Raw genomic sequence first — 16,958 nt, 5'->3', positions numbered from 1 at the left:
TCTTTGTTCCCCCTGAGGAAAGAAATTACCTGAGGTTCTTATGGTGGGAAGAAGGGGATCTGGGAAGTGAACCGCAAGAATACAGAATGGCTGTGCATCTTTTTGGCGCGGCTTCGTCTCCTGGATGCGCCAATTTTGGCTTTAAGTACTTGGCAGAGCAACACAAGTCAGAGTATCCTTCAGCTTCATCATTCATTCAGAAAAACTTCTACGTGGATGATGGCTTGATGTCGGTTCCTTCGATTCAGGAAGCTGAGAAGCTAATCATTGAAGCCCAAGCATTATGCAAGCGTGGAGGCTTACATCTTCATAAGTTCAGATCAAATGAAGCAGAAGCCTTACATTGTGTAGATCCATCTGAATGGGCAATGCCCACCAGACCACTCAATCTCAATCCTGGAGCAACAGGATGTGTTCTTGGCATTCAATGGGCTGTGGAAGACGATACGTTTCGATTCGACGTCAAAATGAAAGATCACCCTTTAACTCGTCGTGGAATCCTGTCGGTTACTGCTTCTTTGTATGATCCTCTCGGGTTCGTTTCCCCTTTTCTTCTGAAAGGAAAGATAATTCTTCAGGAGCTCTGTCGTAGAAACATCAGTTGGGATGAGCCCCTTCCAGAGGACATAATCCCAGGGTGGGAGAAGTGGAAAAGTAGTCTTCAGAAGCTGAAGGACATTAGCATTCCAAGATGTTACCACCCGCCATCCTTTGGTACCATCATTAGGGTAGAATTACACCACTTCTCAGACGCGAGTAATGTAGGGTATGGTGCATGCTCTTACCTTAGGTTCAAAAATGACAAGAATGACGTACACTGCAGTCTAGTGATGGCCAAGGCAAGGGTTGCACCCACAAAGATTCTAAGTATTCCAAGATTGGAATTGTCTGCTGCTGTAGTTTCAGCTAGAATGAGTGCTATGTTAAAGACCGAACTAGAGATGAAGATCGATCAGGAATTCTTTTGGACTGACTCCCAGGTTGTGTTGGCATATGTTAAAAACGAAGCATCCAGATTTCACGTGTTTGTTGCAAATCGTGTACAGTTAATCAGGACAATCACGGATGTAAGCCAGTGGTATTATGTCAACACATCTAAGAATCCCGCTGATCATGCCTCCAGAGGCCTTTACGCTTCAGACATATTGTCAACGTTCTGGCTTTCAGGACCAGAATTCCTGTGGGAACCAGAGGTTTGTTCAACACCTCACCCCTCAAATGATTTACTTGTGGGAGATCCCGAGGTCAGATTAACCCAAACCTTCGCAACTAAAGTCAGTGATGGTTCGGACTTCCTTAGCCGATTCAATCGCTTTTCTTCTTGGAGAACACTTGTTAAGGTTGTCGCTAGAATAAAGAGGATGGGTTCAAAACAAAGGTACCGCAATGATATTGTCACTGTGGAAGAATGCGAAAGGGCTTCTGAGGCTGTAATTAAGCTCGTCCAACAGCAAGCTTTCCCCCAAGAGATGAAGGTGATTCAAGGAGGAAATGTTCTTCAGAACTCCAGTGCACTTTTTCCTTTCAATCCCATCATAAAGGGAGGTCTTCTTCGTGTAGGAGGTAGATTAAGACAGTCATCTCTGAGCGAAGAGGTAAAACACCCAGTGATCCTGCCAAAGGACAGCCACATAGTTAAACTTATTCTGGGTCACTATCACGCCAAGGTCTGTCATCAAGGAAGGTATCTGACACTCATGGAGCTCAGAGCAAGTGGATTTTGGGTTGTTGGCGGCAGTAGATCGGTTGCTAAATTGATTCATGGATGTGTTCGTTGCCGTAAATTGCGACGGCCAACAGAGCAGCAACAAATGGCTGAGCTGCCTAAGGAGCGGGTTGAAGCCTCTGCGCCTTTCCTCTACGTGGGCATGGATTGCTTTGGTCCGTTTAGTGTAAAGAGGTTGCGGAAGGAGTATAAGAGGTATGGAATCATTTTCACCTGCCTTTCATCACGAGCGGTTCACATCGAAATGCTTGAAGATCTGTCAACCGACGCATTTATCAATGCCCTGAGATGCTTCATTAGTCTAAGAGGAGCTGTTCGTCAACTCTTCTGTGACTGCGGGACAAATTTCGTTGGAGCTAGAAATGAGCTCAGAAATGCTCTCTCTGAATGTGATGTCAAGAGTCTAGAGTTGTTTCTTAATGAAAACCAATGTGAATTCATCTTCAATGCTCCCTCAGCGAGTCACACAGGAGGGGTCTGGGAGCGCCAAATACGGTCCGTGCGAGGTGTGCTGAATGCCACGCTTTCTCAATGTCCAGGTAGACTCGATGATTCATCTTTGAGAACACTGTTTTATGAGGCAATGGCTATCATCAACAGTAGGCCATTGACGATAGATGGAATAAATGATCCCAAGTCTCTGGAACCTTTAACCCCAAACCATCTCATTCTGATGAAGTCCAAAATTGCTCTTCCTCCTCCTGGGAAATTTCAAAGAGAGGATATGTATGCTTCAAAGAGGTGGCGTAGGGTTCAATACCTAATTGAGCAGTTCTGGAGCCGCTGGAAAAGAGAATATCTCTTAAACATCTCCACAAGGCAGAAGTGGCACGTGCCGCGGCGAAACCTTAGTGTCAATGACATAGTCATTATAAAGGAGGACATGCTGCCAAGAAACCGCTGGCAATTAGGTAGAGTCGTTGAAGTCACTCAGGGAACTGATGGTTTAGTTCGAAGAGTTAAGATTCAGATAGGTGAACAAAAGCCAAAAAGTAAACAAGAGCAGCACTCCAAGCCTACTATTATTGAGAGACCAATTCAGAAACTGGTGGTCCTGCTTGAGAGTGAGTGATTCATTAAAAGGGTGACACTCCTGCATCAGACATCTTCAAAAGAGTGGTTTATCGATGCGTTATATATTCTAATGCAATGGTCATTCAGATTGAAATCATGTATGATTTATTCAATGTTCTTTTTTGTATGTTAAATCTATCAACATGATTGGTGGGAGTGTAATGACCACTTGCCCCTTGTTGTTTTATTTTAAGGCGTCACTAGAGGGCGCAAGGGAACTTAAGGTTAGAGCTGCAGTACAAGAGAAGAAAGGTCTCATGTGCGTTGTATAGCGTTCACTTCAGAGCAGCATTTAAAGTTTATTATAACGTGCAATTGTGTTTAGCTCCCCTTTTCCTTGGCAATAGCGGGACGAGGTATGTTAAATTTATAATGCATTTCATGCTGTTGTGTTTTCTTCTTATTTTGTGGAAACGTAATCCTGTTTGAGTGCACCACGCTGTTTAATGCTGTAAGTTTATATTGTCACATATTGCAAACCTACTGCTGAAGTTTAATTTCTGTTATGTTTCTTTTGTATAGTTTTACGGTGATAACAGATGCAGCATGGATAAGCTTGAGCGTGGTGCATTGAAGTGCTGTGATGTAAAGAAGTAAAATAATCGCGGCATTATTTAAGTTTATTGCACCAAGGCTTAATAAAACTGCAAACACCCGTCAAAACTCTCTGCCTTATATTTCGGATGCCAAAGGGGCCGCTACACCTTCAGTCATGTAGCTCTGGTGCAGTTTCTCTATGTGAGTTCTCTTGTGGACTTCAAAGTTTTCATGTTGATCAAAACTCATTCCACACTGATCACACATATAAGGCTGATCTCCACTGTGAATTCTCATGTGTCTTTTAAAGCTTTCCTTTTGAGTGAAACTTACTCCACACTGTTGGCAGGTGAAAAGGCTCTCTCCAGTGTGAACGGTCATGTGGCAATCAAGGTTTCCTTTCCGGTTAAAACTTCTTCCACACTGTTGGTAGGTGTAGGGCTTCTCTCCAGTGTGAACACTCAAGTGTCTGTCAAGGTTTCCCTTTTGGTTGAAACTTCTTCCATATTGTTTGCAGGTGAAAGGCTTTTCTCCAGTGTGAATTCGTAAGTGGTCTTCAAGGCATTGTTTATAGGTAAACCTCTTTCCACACTGAGGGCAGGTGAAAGGCTTCTCTCCAGTGTGTGAATTCTCATATGTTTGTCAAGGTTTACTTTTTGGTTGAAACTTCTTCCACATTGTTTGCATGTAAAAGGCTTCTCTCCAGTGTGAACTCTCATGTGTCTTGTAATGCTTTCTATTCGATTGAAACACTTTCCACACTGATGGCAGGTGAAATAACTTCTTCCCGTCTTTCGATATATTTTTCTTAAGGAAGTCGTTTCAGTCTGTGAACAACTAAAAGATTTTTCTTCATTTATGAAATCATGATCTTTCTCTTCCGTTTCATTCAGTACTTGACTCTCCTCTTTCAGTGCCATCAGGTCTAAAGACAAGTACAAGTTAACCCCAGTTTAATGGCACGAAGCAACAGATTTCAAAACATTCAAACATGTAAAGTGTCAAAACTAACATATAACTATATCCTATATGCTATAAGCCAGTGGTTCTCAATTCCAGTCCTCAAGCTCAACCCGCTCTGCATATTTTGCATGCCTCTCTTAGTTAACGCACCTGATTCTGACAATTAATCAAACAAGTTGAGTGAAAGTGACGGCTGTCGCCAGACTTTATTTCACATACGTCATCATTACATTAGAGCAAGACCACATGCACAAACTATTATGAACCTGTTTCACATGAAAAATATTACTCAATCCTAGCGGTGAACATTAACATTTAAATATTAAATGACACAATTCTTTAAATGCTGTTTTTAAATAAAAGTAAAAAATGGTCTTTAAGAGAACTTTAAGAAAAATATTAACCTAAAATTTGCAGGAAAGTAGACAGTTTAGAAAAACTTTAAATTAATTTAGAATAGGATAGTTCAGCTTTGAGAATGAAAACCAACCTGTTTGTTCCTCAGTGTCTTCATGTTTGTCTCTGAATGTTTCTTCAATCTTCATGTCTTCACTCTCCTCTTTAATAAACGCCATCTTTATAATAGTGTGTCACATTGATCTCAGTTGCTCCACCAGGAGTTTTTTTCTGTTTGGAAACTTTTTCCTGTTTAAGATGACAATAATTATCAGGAAAAAAAAAAGAAAATAAATCTCAATCAGCTCTAGTTCAGTAGTCAGTGCACTAGTATAATATTAGTCAAAATTATTCTTAATTTACTTTGAACATATATGCCTACATGAACCATGCTTATACTTATAATTTTATTAAAACGTTTATTTACAGATCAATTCGAGTAAAATTACTGTTTTTCTGACATAGCACAAATAGATGTGTTTAATGAAACTGTCCAAAATCGCTTTAAGATCTGGGACGCGACAGCAGCTTTTCCCACCTTTGTCCACAAGATGTCATTAGTGTGCAACATGTTGAAAAGCTTCGAGTAACGAACCTTTTTACGATACACACAGAAAAATAGGGGTTTAAAACTGTACCTTTAGGAGTACAACAGCTTGTCGCTGGAGCAGTACCCTTAAAAGGACATCTTTGTACCTTTTTTACCCCTAATAGGTACATATTAATACCTAAAGGGTACATATTACTATTCTAAGGTACTAATATGTACCCTATAGGGATAAAAAAGGTACAAAGATGTCCTTTTAAGGGTACTGCTCCAGCGACAAGCTGTTGTACTCCTAAAGGTACAGTTTTAAACCCCTATTTTTCTGTGTGTACAGTTGAGGGGAAAGCCTCGGTGCTTCGAAAAGCTTCATTTTCCCATCACTAAAATAATTAAGACTACAAACCTTATACTCTTTACCCTGCTTTAACTGAAAGCACTGCACTGCTACACTGATGCAGGAGCGCGGTGCAGCCTTATGACGTCACATCACCAGATCAAAAATAAAAGTCCTGTTCAGACGCTGTCTACAATCCAAAAAGTGCATAGATATTTACAGGGAAACACATATGAATAATAAAACTTATGTCAGTTGTATAAAGAGTTTTATTCTTGGTGACATACGTATTAAAATATATATAAAGAAATTAGAAAAATATTATTCTACAAATATTTACAAATGGTAATATTTATAATTTTAATTACTTATGTATTATTATATTTTTCCAAAATGTATTGATTCATTAATTTATGACAGCGTTTATGTCCACAAGTGTTTCTTTCCATGTTAATTTACTTAATTTTTATTTATTTATATATTCTTACATTTATTTATTTCCTGACTTATTTACGATGACATTTATTTATTTAGCCCTTTCTTTGTCAGCAAGGGAGAAGCTCTGAGGCCACAGTGTGACCCACCAAAAAAAAAACTGTTGTCAAAAATGGTAAGATAAAGGCTGTATAGTTGCAACTTTTCCGTTTCTCACAAACCTTCATGCAAAAGTTCATTTTATTTGATCTTCCTTACTTTTATGGATTACTGATACAGGTATATATACATATTAATTCCTCAAACATTTTCATTTCAAAGGTGAAGAAACAAATGACTTCATGAAGTACCCAGTACAGCTGACTGCTGAAGCCCAAGCTGAGCTGCAGTGGAGATTCAACTACTACAGTAAAGCAGATCTGGCTTCTTAAAAATACTTAATTCCTTAAAAAACACAATGCCACGCCACACAGAGACTAGTGTAAGTATTCCACGTTATCCTCCATACCTAAAGTTTGTTGTACTGAAGACAGTGAGCTGTGTGATTGTAATACACAACTGTGAACATGGGCATATCACAAAAAACAAGTTATGAGTAGAATCTTTTTTTTTTTCAAGATCAGAAAGAGCTTCATTGCCAAGTAAGGAATTCGTTTTAGCGACAAGAGCTTCCAGTGCAGAAAAAAAGTACAGACAGTGCAAATATACATATATTACTGCAGTGCAGACATACAGAGAAATTACACAGCAATGTCTAGAATCTATTCTCATTCATCAACACAGTTTCACTGAAGATCCAATAAATGCATAACCCCAGGATAGAGCGTCTGAGTGAATGTGGTGTGGACTGTGTGGATGAGGCTCATTGTGTCAGAGACGCTGGAGAAGGACAGAGTTCACTCTCATCCACATACACTCCTATTCTATGGCTGGACACTACAGACAGTTCAGCCCATCTGTTATTATGAACAAATGAGTATCTAGAGGGAGAGCAGAACAAACTTCAGGATTGATCCTTACGTCCAAACACACACTCATCACCCTCTCCTTTCCTGCTGATGCTCTTATATGAGACTGATATCTCCACACCAAACATCCCACTCCACTCAATCTCCCAGTAACAGCGTCCACAGACTCTCTCTCTACAAAACACCTGAAGATTACACCCAGCGTTTCCCAACTCCAGATACAAAATATGCGGTGGGCTGACGACTGGAATAGGGAAACACTGATATAACCAGCCCTGAAGATTACATCCAAGTAACTTATTGTTTAACCCAGCATTTCCCAACTCCAGATACAAAATATGCAATGGGTCAAGGACTGGAGTAGGGAAACACTGGTATAACCAGTCCATCACAAGAACGGAGCTGTTTACAGAATAATCCAGATAATCCACCTGATTTATTACAGGTGATCTAATATGAACCAGAGCTCAGAACTGTCTTCACTGCTCTTATTTCACTCCTCTCCTCATTTCAGCCGCCTGCTCTCACCTATATTTCAGTCGAGGCGCATCTCAAATGAGATCAAAGACGGATATCACGTTATCACACTCACGTGCTGTGTTGCTAATAAACATGATATAATTTCAGCTGTTTTTATATGAAAATAAATTAGTAGAATACCACATGGCTTTTTACTCATGCGTCTCTCTTGTCTGTTTTTCTTTATCCTAAATTAATGCAGAAATTTACATGAACTTTTTTTATAATGTGACTTTGTATATAGATCCTTTTTTACATTTACGGGGTTCTCTAAAAATTAAATAGTCATAGTTTTGTTAACTTCTTTAGTGGTAAATGGAAACTGCCACAAATATATTTTTGCGTCCTCATTTGCCCCAATAGCAAAAGAAAAATAAAATCCCTGACAGTGTTTCAATGACTGTCCAAAAGAGGAATAAATACAAAAACAAACAAAATAGCAAGAGATTGATTACAATAGTCAAAAGAGTGATAGATCAAATTTGCCATCACACCCTCTTTGTAAGTTACGCAGCCGCATTAACTAGTTTAATGTGAACTTAATGGCAATGTATAAAAAAAATAAAGTATAGTGTTTTAAATGTACATTAAATGAAAAAATAAATAAATAGACAAAAGTATTCCTAGATTTACAATGTTAATAACTTTGGAAAAGCATCATATTCTATTCTATATACAACATTTCTATGATGTGTCTGTGATTCTAGAGAAGAGTGCACCAATGGGACTTTTATTTTGCTCTGATGATGTGACGTCTTTAAGACGCGCAGCGCTCCTCATCTGTTGTGATTCATCTGAAAAAGGTTTGTAGTTTTGTGGTTTTATATAATGCAAACTGTTCCATCAATTAAAGCGTTTTTTTTTTCAAACTATGTAAAATAAATGCAGTATTGTTAAATGTAACGTTGCAATGCTTCATTTAGTGATTTAGATACTTATTTAGTTAAACAAAACGTTAGCCTTTAGTAACAGAGAAGGTGCGTCTCATTTCGCTCTCTCTATCATGAATCAATCGTGTGATGATAAGAATGATGAGAGAAACTGAGAATCCGAATCATTTGAATCAAATCATTTGTGAAATGATTCAGTGACTCGAATCAGCGGCACGCGGACTACAAACCACAACAACAAACACAAACGAGTGAATCACAACCGAGAATGATTTCATGAACGTGTAATATATTAGATATGAACAAATAATTGAATACCAAATGTAATTAAAAAATAGCCTGCCTAAATATGAACGTCCTGTGTAATTTGTATATATTTTTAATCAAGTCTATTAACTCTCTGCTGTCTTACTAGTGAACTGACTAGTGAACCAGGAGCTGATTGAGAAGCAGATAGAGATTTAGTTTGCATGCATTTTTCTTTCTATTAATTATTCTCATCTTAAACAGGACAAAGTGTTCAAACACACAGAAAAAAAACTCCTGGAGGATCAACAGAGATCCATGTATTAAAGAGGAGAGTGAAGACATTGAAGAGGCATTCAGAGTCAAACATGAAGATACTGAGACACAAACAGGTTGTTTTTTTATTCTCAAAGCTGAAATGAATTTTTATTTATGAATAATGTCACAGGATTGCAGAAATGGAGACATTCAACAGAAGTGTTCAGATCACATGACAAATACTAACAATGAATATCTTGCTTTCAAAGTGTGCATTTGTTATGACGTCATGCATTAATAATTAACCTAAACACTGTGTGTGTGTGTGTGTGTATATATATATATATATATATATATATATATATATATATATATATATATATAAACCCAATATTTGCTTCTAATATTAAAACCATAAAACAGCCAGGTTACATCTAAATGAATCCGCATACAATTGAAAACAGCCTTTTTGTTTTAAAATATTGTCCATCCACACTAGTGTTTTCAAGCATTTTTCAAAAGGTTCTTATCCACACTGAAATGTCAGAAAACTTTAAATTCACCTTACTCAAGGACGAACTCCGGTCCTGGAGAGCCACCGTCCTGCAGATTTCAGCTCCAACCCTAATTAAAACTCACCTGCCTGTAGCTTTCTAGTAATCCTTCAGATCTTGATTATGTTGTTCAGGTGTGTTTGATTAAGGATTGAAGCAAAACTCTGCAGGTCTGTGGCTCTTCTGGACTGCCATTCGCCACCCCTGCTCTAGAGGGTCTCCAATTAGCACGCCGCTCCCAAAGAAAACATCTGGGTCCATACCAGGTGTATTATGCTTCTGTATGCAAGCTTCTCCCTGGAGCTCCAATCATGACTGCCCTTATGGTTTAGTTGGCAGTGTCTCCTAACCTCAACTCAATTTATGTCATGTTATGTCAAGCTCTGGGGGCTGTTTCCAAAAGAGTCTAAGAAAAGCTGGGATTAAAGTCCAAAACCTGACTTGAGATAAAATAACAAATCAGTCTGGGTTAAAGTGGTACCATAAATGACCATTTAAGGTCACACAATCTCACTAATGTGATCCTGGTTCAGTGAGTGAAGGCAATTTGATGTGCACACTTGTTTTTAAGCAGTCCTTAATGATGGTTTTTGGATCTATTTGTATTGTTTAATACATTTGAGATGTTGTGTTTTCCTCAGGGCATATTCTTCATCTGTGAATGTTAGAGAGTCATGCAAACATTAAGTTTACTGTCAGGAGTGGATGAGGTTTACACAAGTAAATGAGTAGTACACTAGTAAACTGCTGCACGCTAAACAGACTGAGCACAATATAGTAGTAGCTCAATAATTCTGGGAAAAGTAGACATTTTGCTAAAATATGTGTTTTTGGTCATAAAATGTGACACATGTACAATTATAATCCTAAATGTAAGTTATTTTTTATCATAGCAGTAAATGAAAATAAAATGTAAGCTGACTAATACAGTCTTAATTACTAGCTCAAATGAGTAAATGTATTTCCAGTTAAAATGTAGGCTGTTTTCTATTATTTCATTTTTAATTTAGTTCCTTAAAGACTCATTTTAGATTTGTAATTTTTTTAAATATATATTTTAAAACAACATCATTAAATCTTGGGCACAAAACAATAAACACAGTTGTTTGTGTGTGTGTGTGTGTGTGTGTGTGTGTGTGTGTGAGCGTGCGCGGACACTTGGATGGATTAGATGTAGAGCACAAATTCACCACATCTCACTTCACATTCAATTGGTGTAAAAATATTGCCTGTTATCTTTTAAAGGATATGTTCTGATGTGATGTGTTTTTTTTTATTTGTTTGTTTGTTTTTTACAGTAAGTTATGGGGCATTTTCCATTTAAAAGGTCAGTGTAACAGACCAGTGGTTTCCAACCACGTTCCTGGAGGCCCCCAAACAAAGCCGCCTTAACCTAATGGGAGGCCCCGGGGCTGAGAGGTTTTGTAGGCCCCCCAAATCCCCCCGCCATCCACTCAATTTAGTCTCGTTTTAAAATGGTGTAATCTACATCATAAAATGCATTAGTTTCTTTCAAGACCTGGCAACAATGTGAGTTTTCCTTCTTTGAGCCAGAAAACACCATAATATTGTTATTAAAATATCACTGAGCCCTCTTGAGCATAAACACAAGACACTTTATTTATCAACAAAGCAACTTACGTTGACGAAAACCAAAATGTGTGATTTTAAACACTATTATGAAAAACTGATATAACTGATAACAGCAAGAACTGTTAACTGATAAGACCTGCGCGGCGGTCGCGGCCTGCACCTCCTCCGCTCCCTCCGGTGTGTGAAGCGATGTTTCTCCAGTGCTGGATGCATCTTCAGTAGCACTAGAGGCTGGTTTAAAAAATCCGGTGAGCTTTGGGATGCTCTTTAGCAGAGATTTTTCGCGCAACTCCTTCTTAATAAGGTTTTTTCTTTTCTGGGCACCGCTCTCAAACTTCCGACTCATTTTTTATTTTGATCACCGCTCTCAAACTTCCGACTAAATTAATGACACGGACACACCCAGTAGCGCAGGAAAGGGAGACCACCCCTGGTGGTGGGCTGTCACATGTCACTTCACCTGTCACGGGGGAGCTGTCAGTCTGACTGACTAACATTGTAAGCAACTATATAGACATTCAGATAATAGCTTTAGAGCCTTGAACACGAGAAAAAAAAAAAAAAAAAAAAAAAAACGACCATCGGAGGCCCCTAAACTTGCGAGGCCCCTGGGCTTCAGCCCAGGTAAGCCCGTGCATTAAGGCGGCCTTGCCCCCAAACACTGCACATTTTGCATCTCTCTTTTGTCTCACACCCCCATTTTAGTGCAGGGGTGCACAAACCTGTTCTTAAAGATTTACCATCCTTCAAAGTTTAGCTCTGACCCTGATCAAACACACTTGAACCAGGTAATTAATCATTTAATTAGAGAAACATGCAGTGTTGAGGGGCTCCAGGAACGTGGTTGGGACTCGCTGTAACAGCCCATTTTTATGATTGGCTAACATCATTGCCCCCTTATTAAAACCTCAGAAAGAATTATTGTGTGATGAATTTTTCATCTTACGGTTGAGTGGGGAGTTTGTCCATTTTCCTTGCATTTCTTATATTTGTTGCATTTGATCCCCTAGAAGAAAAAAATGGTACGTCATAATTGAGATCAGTCTATATCTAGGTTTCCTAAACTATTATTAGATTGAATAAATTGTATAGCAGCCAGCTTTAACTCTATAGGACACCATCCGACTATGATCTGGTTTGGACACCATATGAGATCTAGCATACATGCATTACATACAGTATCTACATGTTTTGGTGTTACCTGCTTTGTGGCATTAAAGTGGGGTTAACTTTTATTTCTTTGTTTTCCCACCTTAGGCCCAACAGCACTGAAAGAGGAGAGAGAAGATCTGAATGAAACTGAAGAGAAAGATCAGTTTGAGAATCTTCATGTTTTCATAACTGGAAAAACATCATTTTGTTCCTTACAGTCAGAAAATACATTTACACAAAAAAGAGCTAAAAAGGCAAGAACTAGGAGTTTTTTTTTTCACTTGCTTTCAGCGTGGAAAGAGTTTCAATGAACAAGGAGAATTTAAAGTCCACAAGAAAATTCACACTGGAGAGAGGTGTTTCATCTGCCAACAGTGTGGAAAGAGTTTCAGTCTCAAAGGAAACCTTAAAGTCCACATGAAAATTCACACAGGAGAGAAGCATTTCATCTGCCAACAGTGTGGAAAGAGTTTCAGTGAACAAGGAGAATTTCAAGTCCACAAGAAAATTCACACTGGAGAGAAGCCTTTCATCTGTCAACAGTGTGGAAAGAGTTTCACTCGAAAAGCAAACCTTAAAGTCCACATGAAAATTCACACAGGAGAGAAATCTTTCGTCTGCCAACAGTGTGGAAAGAGTTTCAGTCTCAAAGGAAACCTTAAAGTCCACATGAAAATTCACACAGGAGAGAAATCTTTCATCTGCCAACAGTGTGGAAAGAGTTTCATTCAGAATACAAACCTTAAAGTCCACATGAAAATTCACACAGAAGAGAAATCTTTCATCTGCCAACAGTGTGGAAAGAGTTTCAGTGAACAAGGAGAATTTCAAGTTCACAAGAAAATTCACACTGGAGAGAGGCGTTTCATCTGTCAACAGTGTGGAAGGAGTTTCAGTCTCAAAGGAAACCTTAAAGTCCACATGAAAATTCACACTGGAGAGAAATCTTTCGTCTGCCAACAGTGTGGAAAGAGTTTCAGTCTCAAAGGAAACCTTAAAGTCCACATGAAAATTCACACAGGAGAGAAGCATTTCATCTGCCAACAGTGTGGAAAGAGTTTCAGTGAACAAGGAGAATTTCAAGTCCACAAGAAAATTCACACTGGAGAGAAGCCTTTCATCTGTCAACAGTGTGGAAAGAGTTTCACTCGAAAAGCAAACCTTAAAGTCCACATGAAAATTCACACAGGAGAGAAATCTTTCGTCTGCCAACAGTGTGGAAAGAGTTTCAGTCTCAAAGGAAACCATAAAGTCCACATGAAAATTCACACAGGAGAGAAGCCTTTCATCTGCCAACAGTGTGGAAAGAGTTTCATTCAGAATACAAACCTTAAAGTCCACATGAAAATTCACACAGAAGAGAAATCTTTCATCTGCCAACAGTGTGGAAAGAGTTTCAGTGAACAAGGAGAATTTCAAGTTCACAAGAAAATTCACACTGGAGAGAGGCGTTTCATCTGTCAACAGTGTGGAAGGAGTTTCAGTCTCAAAGGAAACCTTAAAGTCCACATGAAAATTCACACAGGAGAGAAATCTTTCATCTGCCAACAGTGTGGAAAGAGTTTCATTCAAAATACAAACCTTAAAGTCCACATGAAAATTCACACAGGAGAGAAGTCTTTCATCTGCCAACAGTGTGGAAAGAGTTTCATTCAACAAGGAACCCTTAAAGACCACATGAAAATTCACACTGGAGAGAGGCGTTTCATCTGCCAACAGTGTGGAAAGAGTTTCATTCAAAATACAAACCTTAAAGTTCACATGAAAATTCACACTGGACAGAAGCGTTTCATCTGCCAACAGTGTGGAAAGAGTTTCACTCGAAAAGTAAACCTTGAAACTCACATGAGAATTCACACAGGAGATAACTCTTTCACATGCCATCAGTGTGGAAGAAGTTTCAGTAATCCTGGAAACCTTAGAGTCCACCTGAGAGTTCACCCTGGAGAGAAGCCTTACACATGCAATCAATGTGGAAAGAGTTTCAGTAAACGAGGAAACCTTGACAAGCACATGAATATCCACAATAGAGAGAGCCTTTTTATCTGCCAACAGTGTGGAAAGTGTTTCACTCTAAAAGAAAATCTTAACAGGCACATTAAAATTCACAATAGAGAGAAGGCTGACAGATCCGAAAAGAGTTTCAACTAAAATGTATAAAACAGTTTTGGTCCTTGATTCTGATTGTTTGAGCCACATCTGAAGCTGTTGTAAATTACTCTACAAACCGACATTCTTTGTTGCTCGAAAAAAAACAATGTAGGGTCCGGACCAATCAGACACAGTTGTTCATTAGATTTACCAAATCATTTTTTTTTTTTTTTATTAGATTAACAAATGATCACAGACCCCCCTCACCCAATCTACAACACTGGCTGCCATAATGTCTACAAATGGTCTTACTATGGCAACCAGGACTCCTCTGCCAGACCAAATAAACTTTATTACTCAAAAGAATGTGGAGAGAACTTTCCCCAACTAATACTCTAAAAAGGACACATACTGCCATAGGAACTGACTTCTTTCATTAATTCTTAAAAAAAAAACTTTCTGTGAACGAACACACATATCCTCAGATCATTGTGTATATTATTACTGTTCATTTATTTTGTCTTTTGTATTGTAAAATGTTTTTATGCATGTGTTATGATCACTATGTAGTATAACATCACATATAAGATGTTTGGTCTCATTGAATTTGTGGATGATTTAAAAGGTGTATGTTATCTTTTGATACCTATGCAACATATTAGTGTTTTAAGAATCTTTAGTAGTTTTTGCATGAACAACCAATCCCAATACATATGCAAATACCATGCTTACAGACAAAGAGTTGTAAACTTTCCCTCCAAAAGCAAAAGTCACCATTGGCTCTCTAGCCTCCCAATTATCAATTACCCTGGCCTCCCAATTACCTTTATCTCCTGACTGTAACCCCCAAAAGAGATAAAGGCTTCACACAGTGACTCGCCTCAATTCTCCTGGCTTGTCTCAGTTCTTTTAGTCCCGTGTCTCATCACCTTGCCATCTTCTGGTTAGGGCTGTAACGTCCCAGTCGATTAGTTGATTAATTGGTCGATGCGGTCTGGTTCGACCAAAATTCTGATTGGTCGATTTTTTTGCCGTGCTCATTTCATCAGTTTGGCCGTGCTTATTTCATCAGGTGGAAAGCACTAATTGCTAATGGGGGTGTTTTCAGAGCACCCTTGTTTCACAGGGAACAGTCTGTTTTCAGAACACCCCCATTGTTTTCACTTTTTTGGATTAGCCCAACCCACTGGAGAAGAGAGACAGATAAGTAGGCTTTTGGGGCCGTTCACATGTAGCGTCTTTTGCGCGATCAAGTTCGTTATTTCAAATATAGATGCGCGCCTTGCGCGCGCATAATGGAAGTGACGCGGTCGCGACGCGCACGCGGTGCGACGCGCTCGTTTTTTCCGCTTCATCAGCTTCCTCACGTTTTTCCGTTACATTGAAACCTCAGCAGAAACAGCTCATCATTGTGGTCCAAGGATTTTCTGAACTTTATGATTTGTCAAGCCTCCATTATTTTGACGCTAATAGAAGCGCCCGAGCGCTTTGTTGACAAGGAAGAAAGCATCGCGCCTAGCGTTTTCCACGCGTTTTTAGGCGCGACATGTGAACGGCCTCTCATCCAAACGGAAAAATAATATCACGGAAGGAATTGTTAAGTCTATTCAATCGTGTCTCAGCCGCGTAGCTGAGCTCTAATGTTCAGCCTCGCTCTGTGCGAGCTGCGCAGAGCGGCTGAAATGATAGTGTCTGACAGTTATACTTATAACATATGACAAAAATAATTTTCTAAATTATGTTGCATATTCCTCAAAAGTTCTTGTGATATCACTAGTTGACAACATAGTACTGTTTTCAGAAATCACAGGCTATGATATTGCGCAGGTGCACGTGATGCACCGCTGTCAGAGACGACAGACTCGCGTGTCAGACTCATTTCAGTGCAAAATAATTAGGTAAAAAACGATTAAATATACTGCAAAAAGCCTATACGTTTTTTATGTTTATTTATAATTAATTTAGGCAGACAACAAGGCTACCAAGTACTGAGCACAGTATGTATCTAATTAATGTAATGTACGTTTTTTTTTCCTCCACAACGTAATTTTTAGTCGATTTTTAGTCAAAAGTTTCTGGACTTCAGTCGACCAAGATTTTCTTTGGTTGATTACAGCCCTACTTCTGGTTGATAAGTCCCAGAGTCGATGCTTCTGCGCTTGGGAGGCCTTAAACTCCTAGGAAGATGAGGAAAATGAGCTAGAACTTTCCAGAACCCCAAGCCTGCGCCAGGCCCTGCAGTCTTGTCTTTTCATTCCCCAAAGATCACAGGATTTCAGCTGGGTCTCTCTCTCTCTCAGCTCATCATTCTTCTTCACTTTCCACCTTGAAAGAAACTCCCAATCACCACAGAGCCAGGACACCTTTGAAATTCATCGCTCCTTAAACCCATAAAAATGTGATCCCAAGTCCAAGACCTTGAAACCATCAAGACTTTCATCTAAGACTACATCCAAACACTCGTCAACGACCAAGGCAATGCAAGTATCATACATTTAACTAAACAAACATTTGTTTAATTTGTTAACGCCTTTGTAAAACGGCACTGATGGTTTCATTCAGGTGGTTAAGTGACTCTTCTCATAGAGTAATTTTTCTTGTTTCTCTAATGGCTCCATTTATCCAATCTGACTTGCCCTTCCTCCATGTATGAGTGATTGTATGTTTGTTTGTTG

The 16,958-nt window shown here is 38.9% G+C and overlaps 1 protein-coding gene across 1 annotated transcript; it reads left to right on the top strand.

Moving 5' to 3' along the window:
- Nucleotides 1-12,309: 12,309 nt before the first annotated feature.
- Nucleotides 12,310-14,343, top strand: LOC141322104 (uncharacterized). The gene has a single exon (XM_073833410.1). It carries the CDS (start codon nt 12,610-12,612, stop codon nt 14,341-14,343), a length of 1,734 nt encoding a protein of 577 aa, XP_073689511.1. The 5' UTR covers nt 12,310-12,609.
- The last annotated feature ends 2,615 nt before the right edge of the window (nt 14,344-16,958 follow it).

The sequence above is a fragment of the Garra rufa genome, chromosome 1 (assembly GCF_049309525.1).
Source record: "Garra rufa chromosome 1, GarRuf1.0, whole genome shotgun sequence".
Lineage (NCBI taxonomy): Eukaryota > Metazoa > Chordata > Actinopteri > Cypriniformes > Cyprinidae > Garra > Garra rufa.
The sequence above is the reverse complement of the archived record's forward strand: the minus strand, read 5'-3'. Positions and strand labels throughout refer to the sequence as shown.